The sequence below is a fragment of the Lissotriton helveticus genome, chromosome 7, assembly GCF_964261635.1.
Source record: "Lissotriton helveticus chromosome 7, aLisHel1.1, whole genome shotgun sequence".
Taxonomy (NCBI): Eukaryota; Metazoa; Chordata; class Amphibia; order Caudata; family Salamandridae; genus Lissotriton; species Lissotriton helveticus.
Window position 1 is genome coordinate 1,588,576,077 of NC_136068.1, and position 21,178 is coordinate 1,588,597,254.

At 50.0% G+C, this 21,178-nt stretch overlaps 1 protein-coding gene across 1 annotated transcript in view; it reads right to left on the reverse strand.

The window, feature by feature from the left end:
• SAXO3 (stabilizer of axonemal microtubules 3) overlaps positions 1-21,178 on the reverse strand; it is a 191,264-nt gene that overhangs the window by 147,226 nt on the left and 22,860 nt on the right. The window contains exon 2 of the mRNA XM_078650983.1: positions 16,530-16,730. Coding sequence (XP_078507109.1) covers positions 16,530-16,730 — 201 coding nt within the window. The remainder of the gene's footprint in view (positions 1-16,529; positions 16,731-21,178) is intronic.

A 21,178-nucleotide genomic window follows, 5' to 3' on the forward strand; every position in this document is an offset into this window, starting at 1 on the left:
GCACCCATGGCTCTCTGATTGTGTAAGTATGGCTCTCTCACAGTGGGCACCCAAGGTTCTCTCTCATTGTGTAAGTATGGCTCTCTCACAGTGGGCACCCATGGTTCTCTCTCATTGTGTAAGTATGGCTCTCTCACAGTGGGCACCCATGGTTCTCTCTCATTGTGTAAGTATGGCTCTCTCACAGTGGGCACCCATGGCTCTCTCTCATTGTGTAAGTATGGCTCTCTCACAGTGGGCACCCATGGCTCTCTCTCATTGTGTAAGTATGGCTCTTTCAGAGTGTGCACCCATGGCTCTCTCTCATTGTGTAAGTATGGCTCTCTCACAGTGTGGACCCATGGTACTCTCTCATTGCGTAAGCATGGCTGTCTCACAGTGTGGACCCATGGTACTCTCTCATTGTGTAAGCATGGCTCTCTCACAGTGGGCAGCCATGGCTCTCTCTCATTGTGTATGTATGGCTGTCTCACAGTGGGCACCCATGGTTCTCTCTCATTGTGTAAGTATGGCTCTCTCACAGTGGGCACCCATGGCTCTCTCTCATTGTGTAAGTTTGGCTCTTTCAGAGTGTGCACCCATGGCTCTCTCTCATTGTGTAAGTATGGCTCTCTCACAGTGTGGACCCATGGCTCTCTCTCATTGTGTAAGTATGGCTCTCTCACAGTGGGCACCCATGGTACTCTCTCATTGTGTAAGCATGGCTGTCTCACAGTGGGCACCCATGGCTCACTATCATTGTGTAAGTACGGCTCTCTCACAGTGGGCACCCATGGCTCTCTATCATTGTGTAAGTATGGCTCTCTCACAGTGGGCACCCATGGCTCTCTCTCATTGTGTAAGTATGGCTCTCTCACAGTGTGGACCCATGGCTCTCTCACATTGTGTAAGTATGGCTCTCTCACAGGTGGCACCCATGGCTCTCTCTCAATGTGTAAGTATGGCTCTCTCACAGTGGGCACCCATGGCTCTCTATCATTGTGTAAGTATGTCTCTCTCACAGTGGGCACCCATGGCTCTCTCTCATTGTGTAAGCATGGATCTCTCACAGTGGGCACCCATGGCTTTCTCTCAATTTGTAAGTACGGCTCTCTCACAGTGGGCACCCATGGCTCTCTCTCATTGTGTAAGTATGGCTCTCTCACAGGTGGCACCCATGGCTCTCTCTCAATGTGTAAGTATGGCTCTCTCACAGTGGGCACCCATGGCTCTCTATCATTGTGTAAGTATGGCTCTCTCACAGTGGGCACCCATGGCTCTCTCTCATTGTGTAAGTACGGCTCTCTCACAGGGGGCACCCTTGGTTCTCTCTCATTGTGTAAGTATGTCTCTCTCACAGTGCGCACCCATGGCTCTCTCTCAATGTGTAAGACTGGCTCTCTCACAGTGGGCACCCATGGCTCTCTATCATGGTGTAAGTATGGCTCTCCCACAGTGGGCACTCATGACTCTCTCTCATTGTGTAAGTATGGCTCTCTCACAGTGGGCACCCATGGTTCTCTCTCATTGTGTAAGTATGGCTCTTTCAGAGTGTGAACCCATGGCTCTCTCTCATTGTGTAAGTATGTCTCTCTCACAGTGGGCACCCATGGCTCTCTCTCATTGTGTAAGTATGGCTCTCTCACAGTGGGCACCCATGGTACTCTCTCCTTGTGTAAGCATGGCTGTCTCACAGTGTGGACCCATGGTACTCTCTCATTGTGTAAGCATGGCTCTCTCACAGTGGACACCCATGGCTCTCTCTCATTGTGTAAGTATGGCTGCCTCACAGTGGGCACCCATGGTTCTCTCTCATTGTGTAAGTATGGCTCTTTCAGAGTGTGCACCCATGGCTCTCTCTCATTGTGTAAGCATGGCTGTCTCACAGTGTGGACCCATGGTACTCTCTCATTGTGTAAGCATGGCTCTCTCACAGTGGGCACCCATGGCTCGCTCTCATTGTGTAAGTAAGGCTGTCTCACAGTGGGTACCCATGGTTCTCTCTCATTGTGTAAGTATGGCTCTCTCACAGTGGGCACCCATGGCTCTCTCTCAGTGTGTAAGTATGGCTCTCTCACAGTGTGGACCCATGACTCTCTCTCATTGTGTAAGTATGGCTCTCTCACAGTGGGCACCCATGGTACTCTCTCATTGTGTAAGCATGGCTGTCTCACAGTGGGCACCCATGGCTCTCTATCATTGTGTAAGTATGTCTCTCTCACAGTGGGCACCATTGGCTCTCTCATTGTGTAAGTATGGCTCTCTCACAGTGTGGACCCATGGCTCTCTCACATTGTGTAAGTATGGCTCTCTCACAGTGGGCACCCATGGTACTCTCTCATTGTGTAAGCATGGCTGTCTCACAGTGGGCACCCATGGCTCTCTATCATTGTGTAAGTATGTCTCTCTCACAGTGGGCAGCCATGGCTCTCTCTCATTGTGTAAGTATGGCTCTTTCAGAGTGGGCACCCATGGCTCTCTCTCATTGTGTAAGTATGGCTCTCTCACAGTGGGCACCCATGGCTCTCTCTCATTGTGTAAGTATGGCTCTCTCACAGTGGGCAGCCATGGCTCTCTCTCATTGTGTAAGTATGTCTCTCTCACAGTGGGCACCCATGGCTCTCTCTCATTGTGTCAGTATGACCCTCTCACAGTGGGCACCCATGGCTCTCTATCATTGTGTAAGTATGGCTCTTTCAGAGTGGGCACCCATGGCTCTCTCTCATTGTGTAAGTATGTCTCTCTCACAGTGGGCACCCATGGCTCTCTCTCATTGTGTAAGTATGGTTCTCTCACAGTGTGGACACATGGCTCTCTGTCATTGTGTAAGTATGGCTCTCTCACAGTGGACACCCATGGCTCTCTATCATTGTGTAAGCATGGCTCTCTCACAGTGGGCACCCATGGCTCTCTATCATTGTGTAAGTATGGTTCTCTCACAGTGTGGACACATGGCTCTCTGTCATTGTGTAAGTATGGCTCTCTCACAGTGGGCACCCATGGCTCTCTCTCATTGTGTAAGTATGGCTCTCTCACAGTGGGCAGCCATGGCTCTCTCTCATTGTGTAAGTATGGCTCTCTCACAGTGGGCACCCTGGCTCTCTCTCATTGTGTAAGTATGGTTCGCTCACAGTGGGCACCCATGGCTCTCTATCATTGTGTAAGCATGGCTCTTTCAGAGTGTGGACCCATGGCTCTCTCTCATTGTGTAAGTATGACCCTCTCACAGTGGGCACCCATGGCTCTCTATCATTGTGTAAGTATGGCTCTTTCAGAGTGGGCACCCATGGTTCTCTCTCATTGTGTAAGTATGTCTCTCTCACAGTGGGCACCCATGGCTCTCTATCATTGTGTACGTATGTCTCTCTCACAGTGGGCACCCATGGCTCTCTCTCATTGTGTAAGTATGGTTCTCTCACAGTGTGGACACATGGCTCTCTGTCATTGTGTAAGTATGGCTCTCTCACAGTGGACACCCATGGCTCTCTATCATTGTGTAAGCATGGCTCTCTCACAGTGGGCACCCATGGCTCTCTATCATTGTGTAAGCATGGCTCTCTCACAGTGGGCAGCCATGGCTCTCTCTCATTGTGTAAGTATGGCTCTTTCAGAGTGTGCACCCATGGCTCTCTCTCATTGTGTAAGTATGGCTCTCTCACAGTGTGCACCCATGGCTCTCTCTCATTGTGTAAGTATGGCTCTCTCACAGTGGGCAGCCATGGCTCTCTCTCATTGTGTAAGTATGGCCCTCTCACAGTGGGCACCCATGGTTCTCTCTCATTGTGTAAGTATGGCTCTCTCACAGTGTGGACCCATGGCTCTCTCTCATTGGGTAAGTATGGCTCTCTCACAGTGGGCACCCATGGTTCTCTCTCATTGTGTAAGTATGGCTCTCTCACAGTGGGCACCCATGGTTCTCTCACATTGTGTAAGTATGGCTCTCTCACAGTGGGCACCCATGGTTCTCTCTCATTGTGTAAGTATGGCTCTCGCACTCGACACCCAAACCTCTCTCAAATGGCGAATCGATGGCTCTCTCACATTGGGTCTCATAGATCTCTCAGATTGGGTCTCATGTATCTCTCACATTGGGGACCCAATGGCTCTCTCACATTGGGGACTCGTAGATCTCTCACATTGCAGGCTATGTGCAGGCATAGCTCTTTCACACTGTCCACCCATGGCTCTCTCTCAGAGTGTGTTCCTGAAGTTCTATTTCACTGTACATCCACGGCTCTCTCACTTCGGGGACTCATAGATCTCTCACATTGTGCACCCAATGGCTCTCTCACATTTTGCACCCATGGCTCTCTCACATTTTGCACCCATGGATCTCTCACATTCTGCACCAATGGCTTCTCACATTCTGCACCCATGAATCTCTCACATTCTGTACCCATAGATCTCTCACATTCTGTACCCATAGAGCTCTCACATTGTGCACCCAATGGCTCCCCCCATTCTGCACCCACAGATCTCTCACATTCTGAACCCAATGGCTCTCTCATTCTGCACCCATAGATCTCTCACATTATGCACCCATGGATCTCTCACATTCTACACCCACAGATCTCTCACATTCTGCACCCATAGATCTCTCACATTCTGCACCCAATGGCTCTCTCATTCTGCACCCATAGATCTCTCACATTGTGCTCCCAATGGCTCTCTCCATTCTGCACCAATAGATCTCTCACATTGTGCCCCCAATGGCTCTCTCAAATTGTGTAAGTATGGCTCTCTCACAGTGGGCAGCCATGGCTCTCTCTCATTGTGTAAGTATGTCTCTCTCACAGTGGGCACCCATGGCTCTCTCTCATTGTGTCAGTATGACCCTCTCACAGTGGGCACCCATGGCTCTCTATCATTGTGTAAGTATGGCTCTTTCAGAGTGGGCACCCATGGCTCTCTCTCATTGTGTAAGTATGTCTCTCTCACAGTGGGCACCCATGGCTCTCTCTCATTGTGTAAGTATGGTTCTCTCACAGTGTGGACACATGGCTCTCTGTCATTGTGTAAGTATGGCTCTCTCACAGTGGACACCCATGGCTCTCTATCATTGTGTAAGCATGGCTCTCTCACAGTGGGCACCCATGGCTCTCTATCATTGTGTAAGTATGGTTCTCTCACAGTGTGGACACATGGCTCTCTGTCATTGTGTAAGTATGGCTCTCTCACAGTGGGCAGCCATGGCTCTCTCTCATTGTGTAAGTATGGCTCTCTCACAGTGGGCACCCATGGCTCTCTCTCATTGTGTAAGTATGGTTCGCTCACAGTGGGCACCCATGGCTCTCTCTCATTGTGTCAGTATGACCCTCTCACAGTGGGCACCCATGGCTCTCTATCATTGTGTAAGTATGGCTCTTTCAGAGTGGGCACCCATGGCTCTCTCTCATTGTGTAAGTATGTCTCTCTCACAGTGGGCACCCATGGCTCTCTCTCATTGTGTAAGTATGGTTCTCTCACAGTGTGGACACATGGCTCTCTGTCATTGTGTAAGTATGGCTCTCTCACAGTGGACACCCATGGCTCTCTATCATTGTGTAAGCATGGCTCTCTCACAGTGGGCACCCATGGCTCTCTATCATTGTGTAAGTATGGCTCTTTCAGAGTGGGCACCCATGGCTCTCTCTCATTGTGTAAGTATGGCTCTCTCACAGTGGGCAGCCATGGCTCTCTCTCATTGTGTAAGTATGGCTCTCTCACAGTGGGCACCCATGGCTCTCTCTCATTGTGTAAGTATGGTTCGCTCACAGTGGGCACCCATGGCTCTCTATCATTGTGTAAGCATGGCTCTTTCAGAGTGTGGACCCATGGCTCTCTCTCATTGTGTAAGTATGACCCTCTCACAGTGGGCACCCATGGCTCTCTATCATTGTGTAAGTATGGCTCTTTCAGAGTGGGCACCCATGGTTCTCTCTCATTGTGTAAGTATGTCTCTCTCACAGTCGGCACCCATGGCTCTCTATCATTGTGTAAGTATGTCTCTCTCACAGTGGGCACCCATGGCTCTCTCTCATTGTGTAAGTATGGTTCTCTCACAGTGTGGACACATGGCTCTCTGTCATTGTGTAAGTATGGCTCTCTCATAGTGGACACCCATGGCTCTCTATCATTGTGTAAGCATGGCTCTCTCACAGTGGGCACCCATGGCTCTCTATCATTGTGTAAGCATGGCTCTCTCACAGTGGGCAGCCATGGCTCTCTCTCATTGTGTAAGTATGGCTCTCTCAGAGTGTGCACCCATGGCTCTCTCTCATTGTGTAAGTATGGCTCTCTCACAGTGTGCACCCATGGCTCTCTCTCATTGTGTAAGTATGGCTCTCTCACAGTGGGCAGCCATGGCTCTCTCTCATTGTGTAAGTATGGCTCTCTCACAGTGGGCACCCATGGCTCTCTCTCATTGTGTAAGTATGGTTCGCTCACAGTGGGCACCCATGGCTCTCTATCATTGTGTAAGCATGGCTCTTTCAGAGTGTGGACCCATGGCTCTCTCTCATTGTGTAAGTATGACCCTCTCACAGTGGGCACCCATGGCTCTCTATCATTGTGTAAGTATGGCTCTTTCAGAGTGGGCACCCATGGTTCTCTCTCATTGTGTAAGTATGTCTCTCTCACAGTCGGCACCCATGGCTCTCTATCATTGTGTAAGTATGTCTCTCTCACAGTGGGCACCCATGGCTCTCTCTCATTGTGTAAGTATGGTTCTCTCACAGTGTGGACACATGGCTCTCTGTCATTGTGTAAGTATGGCTCTCTCACAGTGGACACCCATGGCTCTCTATCATTGTGTAAGCATGGCTCTCTCACAGTGGGCACCCATGGCTCTCTATCATTGTGTAAGCATGGCTCTCTCACAGTGGGCAGCCATGGCTCTCTCTCATTGTGTAAGTATGGCTCTCTCAGAGTGTGCACCCATGGCTCTCTCTCATTGTGTAAGTATGGCTCTCTCACAGTGTGCACCCATGGCTCTCTCTCATTGTGTAAGTATGGCTCTCTCACAGTGGGCAGCCATGGCTCTCTCTCATTGTGTAAGTATGGCCCTCTCACAGTGGGCACCCATGGTTCTCTCTCATTGTGTAAGTATGGCTCTCTCACAGTGGACACCCATGGCTCTCTATCATTGTGTAAGCATGGCTCTCTCACAGTGGGCACCCATGGCTCTCTATCATTGTGTAAGTATGGTTCTCTCACAGTGTGGACACATGGCTCTCTGTCATTGTGTAAGTATGGCTCTCTCACAGTGGGCAGCCATGGCTCTCTCTCATTGTGTAAGTATGGCTCTCTCACAGTGGGCACCCATGGCTCTCTCTCATTGTGTAAGTATGGTTCGCTCACAGTGGGCACCCATGGCTCTCTCTCATTGTGTCAGTATGACCCTCTCACAGTGGGCACCCATGGCTCTCTATCATTGTGTAAGTATGGCTCTTTCAGAGTGGGCACCCATGGCTCTCTCTCATTGTGTAAGTATGTCTCTCTCACAGTGGGCACCCATGGCTCTCTCTCATTGTGTAAGTATGGTTCTCTCACAGTGTGGACACATGGCTCTCTGTCATTGTGTAAGTATGGCTCTCTCACAGTGGACACCCATGGCTCTCTATCATTGTGTAAGCATGGCTCTCTCACAGTGGGCACCCATGGCTCTCTATCATTGTGTAAGTATGGCTCTTTCAGAGTGGGCACCCATGGCTCTCTCTCATTGTGTAAGTATGGCTCTCTCACAGTGGGCAGCCATGGCTCTCTCTCATTGTGTAAGTATGGCTCTCTCACAGTGGGCACCCATGGCTCTCTCTCATTGTGTAAGTATGGTTCGCTCACAGTGGGCACCCATGGCTCTCTATCATTGTGTAAGCATGGCTCTTTCAGAGTGTGGACCCATGGCTCTCTCTCATTGTGTAAGTATGACCCTCTCACAGTGGGCACCCATGGCTCTCTATCATTGTGTAAGTATGGCTCTTTCAGAGTGGGCACCCATGGTTCTCTCTCATTGTGTAAGTATGTCTCTCTCACAGTCGGCACCCATGGCTCTCTATCATTGTGTAAGTATGTCTCTCTCACAGTGGGCACCCATGGCTCTCTCTCATTGTGTAAGTATGGTTCTCTCACAGTGTGGACACATGGCTCTCTGTCATTGTGTAAGTATGGCTCTCTCACAGTGGACACCCATGGCTCTCTATCATTGTGTAAGCATGGCTCTCTCACAGTGGGCACCCATGGCTCTCTATCATTGTGTAAGCATGGCTCTCTCACAGTGGGCAGCCATGGCTCTCTCTCATTGTGTAAGTATGGCTCTCTCAGAGTGTGCACCCATGGCTCTCTCTCATTGTGTAAGTATGGCTCTCTCACAGTGTGCACCCATGGCTCTCTCTCATTGTGTAAGTATGGCTCTCTCACAGTGGGCAGCCATGGCTCTCTCTCATTGTGTAAGTATGGCTCTCTCACAGTGGGCACCCATGGCTCTCTCTCATTGTGTAAGTATGGTTCGCTCACAGTGGGCACCCATGGCTCTCTATCATTGTGTAAGCATGGCTCTTTCAGAGTGTGGACCCATGGCTCTCTCTCATTGTGTAAGTATGACCCTCTCACAGTGGGCACCCATGGCTCTCTATCATTGTCTAAGTATGGCTCTTTCAGAGTGGGCACCCATGGTTCTCTCTCATTGTGTAAGTATGTCTCTCTCACAGTCGGCACCCATGGCTCTCTATCATTGTGTAAGTATGTCTCTCTCACAGTGGGCACCCATGGCTCTCTCTCATTGTGTAAGTATGGTTCTCTCACAGTGTGGACACATGGCTCTCTGTCATTGTGTAAGTATGGCTCTCTCACAGTGGACACCCATGGCTCTCTATCATTGTGTAAGCATGGCTCTCTCACAGTGGGCACCCATGGCTCTCTATCATTGTGTAAGCATGGCTCTCTCACAGTGGGCAGCCATGGCTCTCTCTCATTGTGTAAGTATGGCTCTCTCAGAGTGTGCACCCATGGCTCTCTCTCATTGTGTAAGTATGGCTCTCTCACAGTGTGCACCCATGGCTCTCTCTCATTGTGTAAGTATGGCTCTCTCACAGTGGGCAGCCATGGCTCTCTCTCATTGTGTAAGTATGGCCCTCTCACAGTGGGCACCCATGGTTCTCTCTCATTGTGTAAGTATGGCTCTCTCAAAATGGGCACCCATGTCTCTCTCTCAATGTGTAAGTATGGCTCTCTCACAGTGGGCACCCATGGCTCTCTCTCATTGTGTAAGTATGGCTCTCTCACAGTGTGGACCCATGGCTCTCTCTCATTGGGTAAGTATGGCTCTCTCACAGTGGGCACCCATGGTTCTCTCTCATTGTGTAAGTATGGCTCTCTCACAGTGGGCACCCATGGTTCTCTCACATTGTGTAAGTATGGCTCTCTCACAGTGGGCACCCATGGTTCTCTCTCATTGTGTAAGTATGGCTCTCGCACTCGACACCCAAAGCTCTCTCAAATGGCGCATCGATGGCTCTCTCACATTGGGTCTCATAGATCTCTCAGATTGGGTCTCATGGATCTCTCACATTGGGGACCCAATGGCTCTCTCACATTGGGGACTCGTAGATCTCTCACATTGCAGGCTATGTGCAGGCATAGCTCTTTCACACTGTCCACCCATGGCTCTCTCTCAGAGTGTGTTCCTGAAGTTCTATTTCACTGTACATCCACGGCTCTCTCACTTCGGGGACTCATAGATCTCTCACATTGTGCACCCAATGGCTCTCTCACATTTTGCACCCATGGCTCTCTCACATTTTGCACCCATGGATCTCTCACATTCTGCACCAATGGCTTCTCACATTCTGCACCCATGAATCTCTCACATTCTGTACCCATAGATCTCTCACATTCTGTACCCATAGAGCTCTCACATTGTGCACCCAATGGCTCCCCCCATTCTGCACCCACAGATCTCTCACATTCTGCACCCAATGGCTCTCTCATTCTGCACCCATAGATCTCTCACATTATGCACCCATGGATCTCTCACATTCTACACCCACAGATCTCTCACATTCTGCACCCATAGATCTCTCACATTCTGCACCCAATGGCTCTCTCATTCTGCACCCATAGATCTCTCACATTGTGCTCCCAATGGCTCTCTCCATTCTGCACCAATAGATCTCTCACATTGTGCCCCCAATGGCTCTCTCAAATTGTGTAGTCACAGCTCTGTGCAGGCACGGCTCACCGTTCACACGGCTCACCATTTGCACTCTCTCTCAGAGTGTGTTCCTATAGATCTATTTCACTGTGCAACCACGGATCTCACACATTCTGCACCCACTGGCTCTCTCACAGTCTGCACCCAATGGCTCTCTCACATTGTGCACCCATAGATCGCTCACATTCTGCACCCATAGATCTCTCACATTTTGCACCCATAGATCTCTCACATGGTGCACCCAATGGCTCTCTCATAGTCTGCACCAATGGCTCTCTCACATTGTGCACTCATAGATCTCTCACATTGTGCACCCAATTGCTCTCTCACAGTCTGCACCCATAGATCTCTCACATTGTGCACTCAATGGCTCTCTCCATGCTGCCCTCATAGATCGATCACATTTATGTATTTATTTATTTATACCATTTATAAAGCGCGCTGTTACCGAGCGGTGTCCTGGCGCTGAAATTATGTGATGTCTCCCCTAAGATGTCCCAATGGCTCTCTCAAATTGTGTAGTCACAGCTCTGTGTGTGCACTGCTCATTGTTCACACTGTTCATCCTTTGGACTCTCTCTCAGAGTGTGTTCCTATACATCTCTTTTACTGTGCACCCAATGGCTCTCTTACATTCTGCACCCATAGAGCTCTCACCTTGTGCACTAATGGCTCTCACACATTCCGCACCCACAGATCTCTCACATTTAGCACCAATGGCTCTCTCACATTATGCACCCGTAGAACTCTCACCTTTTGCACTAATGGCTCTCTCAAACTGTATAGACATGGCTCTGTGCAGGCATGGTTCTTTCACACCCGCCAGCCTTTGCTCTCTCTCAGAGTGTGTTCCTATAGATCTATTTCACTGTGCAACCACAGCTCTCTCACATTCTGCACCCAATGGCTATCTCACAGTCTGCACTCAGTGGCTCTCCCACATTGTGCACCCATAGATCTTTCACATTCTGCACCCATGGATCTCTCACATTGTGCACCCAATGGCTCTCTCACATTGTGCACCCATAGATCTCTCACATTGTGCACCCAATTTCTCTCTCACAGTCTGCACCCATAGATTTCTCACATTGTGCATGCAACGGCTCTCTCCATTCTGCACCCATAGATCTGTCACATTGTGCACCCAATGGCTCTCTCAAATTGTGTAGCCACCGCTCTGTGCATGCACGGCTAATTGTTCACACTGTTCACACTTTACACTCTCTCTCAGAGTGTGTTCCTATAGTTCTCTTTCACTGTGCACCCAATGGCTCTCTAACATTCAGCACCCAATGGCTCTCTCACATTCTACACCCGTAGATCTTTCACATTTAGCACCAATGGCTCTCTCACATTTTGCACCCATAGATCTCTCACATTGTACACGCAACGGCTCTCTCCATTCTTCACCCATAGATCTTTCACATTGTGCACCCAATGGCTTTCTAAAATTGTGTAGCCACTGCTCTGTGCAGGCACGGCTAATTGTTCACACTGTTCACACTTTACACTCTCTCTCAGAGTGTGTTCCTATAGGTCTCTTTCACTGTGCACCCAATGGCTCTCTCACATTCTGCACCCATAGATCTCTCATATTTAGCACCAATGGCTCTCTCACATTTTCAATGGCTCTCTCAAACTGTAAAGCCATGGAGCTGTGCAGGCACGGCTCTTTCACACTGCCCACCTCTGCTCTCTCTCAGAGTGTGTTCTATGGATCTATTTCACTTTGCATCCAAGGCTTGTTGGATCGCTCTCAAAATGTGCACTTTTGGCTCTTTTACAATGGGCACGCATGCCTCTCTTGCATTTGGCACAGAGCGCTCTCTCTTTCTATTACATTATACATCCATACTAAGCATGGGCGGATTTTGCGAATTGGCAATCTGCAAAATTGCGTATTTACGGATTCGCAATCCGCAAAATCCGCGAACTCTCGCGAATTTTGCGGATTCCTTTTTTTTGTGTGTTCGCAAGTGTTTCTGCCATTTCGCAAGGGTTTTTTACCAGTTCGCAAATGCGAACTTACTTGTCGGGTAGCAACGGTCGCGACCATGTTGTTTCTACGTCTGGTTCATTACAGCACCCTCTGTTTCACCACTGCCACCCTCTGTTTCACCACTGCCACCCTCTGGCTCACCCATGCCACCCTCTGGCTCACCCATGCCACCCTCTGGCTCACCCATGCCACCCTCTAGTTCATCACTGTAGATTATGGGGGGGAAAAGCACACCTGCCCTGCCTCAACTGACATGAATGAATTAGGGGCTGATTAATGTGTCACTGAATTTGAACTTCCAGGCTGGCACCTGCGTCCTTATCTGTAATTGCTTTCTGTTGCAGTGTAATTTTTTTAACAGGACCTTTGTTGTATACTTGTAGCTATTCTCTGAGCCTGCTGTGAGGGTCAGAGCAGGGTCATAGAATAGTTGCAAGTAGGCAACTGAACTCTGAAGGGGCCCCTCAGGATGCACTACAGGGAATGGTTACTAATGATAAGATTGAACTTTTGCACCTGCTGAGTGCTTTCAGTTTTGCAAAAATCCAAATATCCAGCAGCATCCACAAAAAGTAATCCTTCCAGGTCAAGATCCAAATCAAAGTGACCAGCACATGAAGAAAGCACTGGGAGGAGCCTGCTGGACAGGATCAGGAAGTTGGAGACTGTGGGGCACTTCCTTCCTCCCCCCCCCCCCCCCCCCCAAATGGACTCCTTGCAAAAAAAAGTGCAGGCAAATGTCAACCTGAGGAGTTATTCTGATAAAAATCATATTTTTCAAGGTTTATGCTGCCTGCTGGTGGATTTCTTGTGCGAAATAGCAAATTTTGCAATCTCGTAATTGCGAGATTGTCGCTGCCCGCCGCATCTACGTGTTCGCAAGTGTTTACTCCCGCGAAATTGTATAGTATTCTAGTTGGCAAGTGCGACCAAGCAAAAAATCTGCTTTGCACGGATTTACGAATTTTCAGCAAGTTCGCGAGAGTTTGCGGATTGCGAATTTGCCGAAAATCCGCAAAATCCGCGAGCGGAACGGATTTTACGACCATGCTTAATCCATACCTCTCTCAAACTGCGCACCGGACCCATGTCTCTCTCTCACTCATAATATGCATACTTGGCTCTCTCGAAGTGGGCACCCAAGGCCCTCTCACAGTGTGCACATATGGCTCTCTCATAGTGTATAGAATTGGCTATCTCACTCTTCACCACCATGACTCTCTTATACTATGCAACCATGGCTCTCTTACACTATGCACCCATGGCTCTCTCACACTATGCACCCATGGCTCTCTCACACTATGCACCCATGGCTCTCTCACACTATGCACCCATGGCTCTCTCACACTATGCACCTATGGCTCTCTCACACTATGCACCCATGGCTCTCTCACACTATGCACCCATGGCTCTCTCACACTATGCACCCAATGCTCATTCCCACCCTTAGTCCTCTCTCACACTATGCACCCATGACTCTCTTACACCATGTACCCATGGCTCTCTCACACTATGCACCCATGGTTCTCTTACACTACACACCCATGGCTTTCTTGCACTATGCACCCATGGCTCTCTCACACTATGCACCCATTGCTCATTCACACTCTTGGTCCTCTTTCACATTGTACACTGATGACTCTCTCTCTCTTACAATATGCATGTCACCTCGCTAACACTGTGCACACGTCTCTCTCACTGTTACAATGTGAACCCATGGCTTTCTCATGCTATGCACCCATGACTCTCTTACACTATGCACCCGTGGCTCCCTTACACCATGCACCCATGGCTCTCTCACACTCTGCACCCATGACTCTCTTACCTGTGCACCCATGATTCTTTTACACTATGCACCCATGGCTCTTTTACACTATGCACGCATGGCTCTCTCAAACCATGCACCCATGACTCTTTTACACTATGCACCCATGGCTCTCACACTATGCACCCATGACTCTCTTACAATGTGCACCCATGGCTCTCTTACACTATGCACCCATGGCTCGCTTACACTATGCACCCATGCCGCTCTTACACTGTCACCCAAGGCCCTCCTGCACTATGCACCCATGGCTCTCTCACACTATGCACCGATTGCTCATTCATTGGGCCATTTCTTTTCAGCCCCTAAATCTTTGCAGTGTGGTGTCCCCCAGGGCTCCTCTTTGAGCCCTACACTCTTTAATATCTATGTGGCCCCGCTCACAAAAGTGGTGAGATCTTTTGGGTTGGAGGTGTTGTCCTATGCGCACGACACCCAAATAATGGTCTCCATAACGCATACTGTAAAAGAGTCTGCCCTCAATTTTAGGAGCTGCATGGAGGCAGTTTCCCTTTGAATGGTGGGAAATATTTTGAAACTGAATGGAGAGAAGACCGAGGTCCTGATTTTTGGGAGTAATCGGGAAATCTGGTCCAGCGCCTAGTGGCGGCCACGCTTAGTGACTGCCCCTGTCCAGTTTCTCATGGGAAGAACCTAGGGGTGATTGTGGACAATGCCCTCTCTCTGGATCTTCAGGTAAACAGGACTGTCTCCACCTGTTTCGGCATCATCAGGATTCTCAGAAAGATCTCCCACTACCTTTCTTTCGAAGCACACAAGCAGACCGTCATGGCCTTAGTAACGTCCAGATTGGACTATTGCAATGCCCTTTATTTGGGCATTAATAAGGTCTTATTCATCGGTTACAGATGGTGCAGAATGCAGCGGCCAGGCTGGTATTGAATCTCCCTAGACATCATTCAGTTATGGCCTCGATCAAGCTTTTGCACTGGCTCCTGATGGACCGTAGGATCACTTTTAAGATCCTATGCCTGACTCATGAAGCCTTTTATGACTCTGGCTCCGAGTGCATCAAGTCGATTGTCCATCATTATGCTCCCACCAGATCCCTTCGTTCCTCGGACAAAAACCTACTCACTGTTCCCAGGTTTAAGAAGGTGAAATGGTGTGGCAGAGCCTTTGCCAATGCGACGCCCAAACTGTGGAACTCCCTTCCAATAGAAATTTCCAGTCAGGTCTCTCTTCCACTATTTCACAAGGCCTTAAAGACCTGGCTTTTTTGTGATTCCTCAGCTTGAGCATGCTTTTTTCTCACCGTCCCCTGATGTTTTGCATCCAGCGCCTTGACGCACTTGGGCTAAGTTTGCGCTTTACAAACTTAAATTCATTCATTCATTCATTCACACCATTGGTCCTCTCTCACATTGTCCACTGATGACTCTTTCTCTTACAATATGCACGTTACCTCCCTCACACTGCGCACACATCTCTCTCACTGTTGCAATAGGAACCCATTAATTACTCTGTCACATTTGTGCACCCTTGGCTCTCTCAGTTTGTCACCGCTCTCCCACATTGCATGCCCATGACTGCCTCACATTGTATAAATGGCGATCTTACACCCCTTGCCCCCATGGTTCTCTCAGGCTGTGCACCATGGAGCTCTCACACTGGGCACCTATGGCTCTGTCACATTATAAGGCTCTCTCACACTGTGCACCGCTCGGTCTCTCTCACTGTCCCTTGGTGGTCGCTCACACATTATGCACCAATCCCTCTATCACACATACAAGGTATACTCTTGGCTCTCTCGCTTTGTTCACCTAATCCTCTCTAACTATGCACCCCTTGCTCACCCACATTGTACTTTCAGGTCTCTCTCCCTCTGTCTCCCATCGTGCACCAATGTCTATCTCACACTGTGCCCCTAAGGCTCTCTCACACTGAACACCATTGCCGTTCTTTCTCTCACACTGTCCACCCATGGCTCTCTTTCTGTTACAATGTGCATGTACCCTTAGCTCTGTCACAATGTGCAGGCACTCTTAGCTCTGTCACATTGTGCACGTGGGGCTCTCTCGCGTTGTGCATGCAAGGCTCTCTCCCATTGTGTATCCATAAATTCTATCTCTCTCTCACAGTGAGCACCAGGCCCATGTCTCTTTCTCTCACAACGTGCACTCTAGGCTCTCTCATCGTGTACACTTACAGCTCTCTCGCCTTGTACGCCTAGGGGTCACTCTCTCACACACACATTGTGCAGTTATGGCTCTCTCGCAACGTGCATACATTGCTGTCTTATGTTGTGCCATCACGTTTAAATCTTTCACATTAAACCTACTAATCTCTCATATTCTCTATTCCCGCCTCTCTCGCCTTGAGCAAAGTCCTTTCTCAGTCTCTACAGCAATGGCCCTCTTACCACTGCAGGGCCCTAGACTACAGAATCCCACTTGTGCTCCACAGTGAGTCTTTCTCACCTCAGGAGTTTCCGGTGTGCTCTCTTGTGCGACGCCCTGCCCTTTTCTGTCTGCCTCTACCCCCCCTTTTCCTAGCCTATACACTTGCTGGAACCTTACCTTCTCCCATAAATCCTTGTTGTAGTGAACCTTCCAGTGCGGTGGGGCGATGGGGTGGCTGGGCTGGGCCAGGATCACTCCGCCATACTTCCGGTTGTGCGTTGAGCCTGTGGTGGTCTCGTAGGCGTTGACCAGCTCGTCGTACGCAGACACTTGCTCTCGTCCCTGGAGAAATCTGGGCAATGGGTCCGAGAGGGTAGACTGTGGGTACAGAGGAGGAAGTAACAAGGATGTGTTAGATGCCAGGCAGTGCCAATCTCACCTTTCAGTTGTGATGCAATCCCTGTGTTGGCCTGGCCGGAGTTCATGGAGTTTTAACCGTAACTCCACGAGTGACAAAAAAAGGCAGCCGCACTATGCAGAGTTCTGCAAGCAGCGAAGTGCATTACCTTGCGCCGTTTGCATTGATTTTTAGCACCGGATGTTTGTCCCACACTGTAAAATCAGCACGAACAGCTACACACACAGAGCAAAAGGGCGCTGCTTTTTTCTGCCTCTCGAGTAGAAGTTCTACTTAAGCAGCAGCTTCCTCAAAGCGAACGGAAGATTTCTCAACGGGAACAGGAGCGATCATCTGCGACCGCCCACGTTCAGAAATCTCGCTGGGAAGTGGTCTAGAGTTGGATTTTTCTGGCTCACGCTTGTCAACGTAACGTTGGCGAGTTCAAGCGAGAAAAAAACCCAGGGCGGAGTTTTTTGGAACTCTGCGAGCTCCGCAGAGTACGGAGTGCGAAAAAATCCACCAACGGAGCAGTGTTCACCACTCAGGCCTCACCCTGTGCTCATCCCATATCAGTCCTGCACCCTCCATGGAAGGAGTACAAGACGCCTGGGACGGGAGAGGATGTGGGTAAAGCTGAGAGAGAGAGATCAATGGTGACCCAGAAATATTCGGTGTTTATTCAACAGCTAGAACTCCTGCCCTGGTTCTCCCTTGCCCCACACTCAGCCTTCTTGGCATTAATGAGATGGCTCCTCTTGCCGGACACACAAGCATCTTCTCTTTTTTAGGTCTGGCTTGACAGCTTACTTTCTCGCTGAACTCATATCGACACAACAATATGCAGCATCTATCAATCAATAAATAAGGAAGTGGCTTAGGAACAGCCCCCTTTAGATATTTGTTGTGTAACTTGCCCTTCACATTTTTGATCAGCCCATGGCATTTCGCAGAAATTTACATTTTCACTTTGACATTTTGCTTTTATGGCATAGACAGGAGAGCAGTCTCCAGTTCAAGTTCAAGTTCAAGTTCAGGAATTTGTATAGCGCACTACTCACCCATAGGGTCTCAAGGCGCTTGTGGGAGGGGGTGCATTATTTATCGAATAGCCAGGTTTTAAGTTCCTTTCTGAAGGAAATGTGGTTCTGTGTGAGGCGGAGGTGAGTGGGGAGAGAGTTCCAGGTCTTGGCCGCCAGGTAGGAGAAGGATCTTCCTCCCATGGTGGATCTGTGGATGCGCGGAACTGCGGCAAGCGCTTGGTTGGAGGATCTTAGTTGGCGGGTGGGTGTATAGAAGGACAGTCGTGTGTTGAGGCATTCGGGTCCTAGTTTGTAGAGGGCCTTGTGAGCATGGGTGAGGAGACGGAACGTTATTCTCTTGTTGACGGGAAGCCAGTGGAGGTCTTTCAGGTGGCCGGTAATGTGAGCTTGGCGAGGGATGTCCAATATGAGTCTGGCAGATGCATTTTGGATGCGTTGGAGTTTTTTCTGTAGTTTGGCTGTGGTTCCGGCGTAGAGGGTGTTTCCATAGTCCAGTCGGCTAGTGACCAGTGTGTGGGTGACCGTTTTTCTTGTTTCGGTGGGGATCCAACGGAAGATTTTTTTGAGCATACGGAGTACGTTGAAGCAAGAGGATGAGACGGCGTTAACTTGTCTGGTCATCGAGAGGGAGGAGTCTAGGATGAAGTCCAGGTTGCGTGCGTGGTCTGTGGGTATGGGTGCTGTGCCCAGGGCCGATGGCCACCATGAGTCGTCCCAGGCAGAGGGGAAGAACCCAGGATGAGAACTTCCGTTTTGTCTGAGTTAAGTTTTAGGCGGCTGTTTTTCATCCATTCGGCTACTTCTTTCATGCCTTCATGAAGATTGGTTTTGGCGGTGTTAGGGTCTTTGGTGAGGGAAAGGATCAGCTGGGTGTCGTCAGCGTAGGAGATGATGTTGAGGTTGTGTTGTCGCGCCATGGATGCAAGGGGACTCATGTAAACGTTGAAGAGGGTGGGACTGAGTGATGATCCTTGTGGGACTCGCAGATGACTTCGGTGGCCTCTGATTTGAATGGGGGGAGTCGGACTCTCTGGGTTCTCCCGGCGAGGAACGAGATGATCCAGTCCGAGGCTTTTCCTTGTATTCCGACGTTGCTGAGGCGTTGTATGAGGGTGCTATGACAGACTGTGTCGAAGGCGGCGGAGAGGTCGAGTAGGATGAGGGCAACTGTTTCTCCGTTGTTGTGAGAAGTTGGCCTGGTAGGGGATGTTTCCAATTCTGGAACCACCTACTACCTGACCAAACAATCCCCTTATGGTGTCTGGTTGTAAGTCAACCTTATTAGACAAGCTATCCTAGTGGTAGCATGGACTAAGCAGCCTAAAGGCTTAACTTAAGAGGTCGTGTTAAGCGAGCTGTTTTACCACATACAATCCTGTAATACCAAATGAAAGGACACCACACAAGTATATATTATAAAAATATATGTGTTTATTACTAAAAACAATCCCCAGTATTCTTTATGAATAAAGGGGCACAAGCGTTAAATCAAAAGCACTGTTTAAACATACAAAGTTGCACAATTATGGATGAGGGCAGGGGGCCACTCAAACCATATACTAAACAAGTGGTATAAGAGAGGCCACTCGAACAGTGGTTAGGCCTAGGGCCTAGGGAATCGCTGGGAGCAGTCAGGACAAGCAATGCTGAAGTCGGGAATGGCCCTCGGGATTCGGGAGATGTGCGGAAAGCGCACGCATGCACCAATGTTAACCAATGGTGCGTAAAAGTCAAATAGTTAAAGTTTAAGGACACTTCCGCTGAACCTAGAGGAACAAAACTTAACACACAGACCCTAGAGGTGTGCACCAGTGTGGGAACACCGGCGGAGCAAAGTTACCTCACCCACAGGAAGTGGGTGCACAGGGTCGAAGTGGCGTCGGGTTTTGACACGCAGGCTCTTGGTGCTTGAAGCTGAAAGGGCTGCAGGCAGGGTGAAGACGAAGTGTCCGGTGGAGTCCAAGGGTGGACTCAAGTTGTAGAGTACCTGAAAGCAGAGGGGACAGAGTCTGGGTCACTCAGCAGTGACCAGGGTGGAACCAGGACGGAACCAGGCAATGTCGGGCGCAATCAGGTGGTCGTCGAGGCGCTTCTCTTCGCTGTCACGTGGGCTCTGGGGCATCTGCGACGTCCAGGAGCAGGTCACGATCTGTCCCACGCAGGCTCTCACCGTCGGTGCAGTCGGCTTCCGGTTTGGAGCAAACAAGCCTTGGTAAGAGCAATCCACGCGGGATTGGAAGATGGCGTCTCACTCGGACCAGGAAGGTCAGAGTCGGGGCTCCCTTTCAGGGGAGCTGGTGTGGATCTGGAGCAACCAGAATCACGAGTCTTCTTTTGTAGTTCGTCGGCACAGGGACCACAAGCCAGCTGGCAAGTGACCGGGCCAACGCGTTGAGCCAAATCGTGCCAAAGGGCCCCACGCAGCACTCGTCGAGTGTGGAGGGCTGAACTTCGGCTCAGGAGTAGCTCAGGGTGGGGGCTTCTCAAACCCCGGTGTACAGCTTCGAGGGTCACTCGTGGGCTGCACGGTCAGCGTCTCGTGGTCACTTCAAGATGGCGTGCCCCACGCTTCCGGTCGCCTCCACGGGTCTCAGCTTTGCAGGGACTGTGGATCGGGCTGTTAGAAGCTGGGCAGGCTTGATCTCGTCGATCTCAGTCGCTCGAGTTCCGGCGGGAACTGCAACTAAGTAGACGTCGAGGGCTGGATGGTGCCTGCTGCTGCAGGGTGGTCACTCCTTGACCACAAGGGAGATTCTTCGGGCTTCCACGTTGAGATGGAGGGCGAAGGGTCCAGAATATCGTTTCAAATGTTTCTTCCAGGAAATCTGATGTGCATTGGCACTGCTCCCACTCTTATTCGAATCTGGTGGGCGTGATTACCTGCTAGGTCCCCTCCTATGGGTGGGACCCAGGAAGTGGGTGGATACACCCCCTTCCTTTGATCCAGGCCGCCCTGGCACGAGGGCTGGAGTGCCCCAGAACCGGTTTGGCCGGATTATGCAAGGGGCAGCCTTGTGCGCCCCAGGCAGTGTCTGGTTTCTTTCAAACCTCCCTGCTACAATACACTATCTCCTGTCTGAAGGGCGGTGACACCCTCCTGTGACAGGAAACCCTTTGTCCAGGACCCCCTTGACTGGGTTTCGGTCAGCTCCAGGGGTCCAGACATTTGTCTGTGGCAGAGGCATCCATTTTGTGGATCTTAAGGCCTTTGGAGAAATCAACCGCATTAAAGTGAAGTAACATGTCTTACCCCTCTAGAGGGGTGGAATGCCATCCCCGTCGCCAGAACTGGCGAGGGGATGGTATTCCAAAGCGTATGACACCTTACACGACATGTTTTGATAAAGCCAAACCAGAGTTGCTAAATAACCGCGAGGATTATAAGG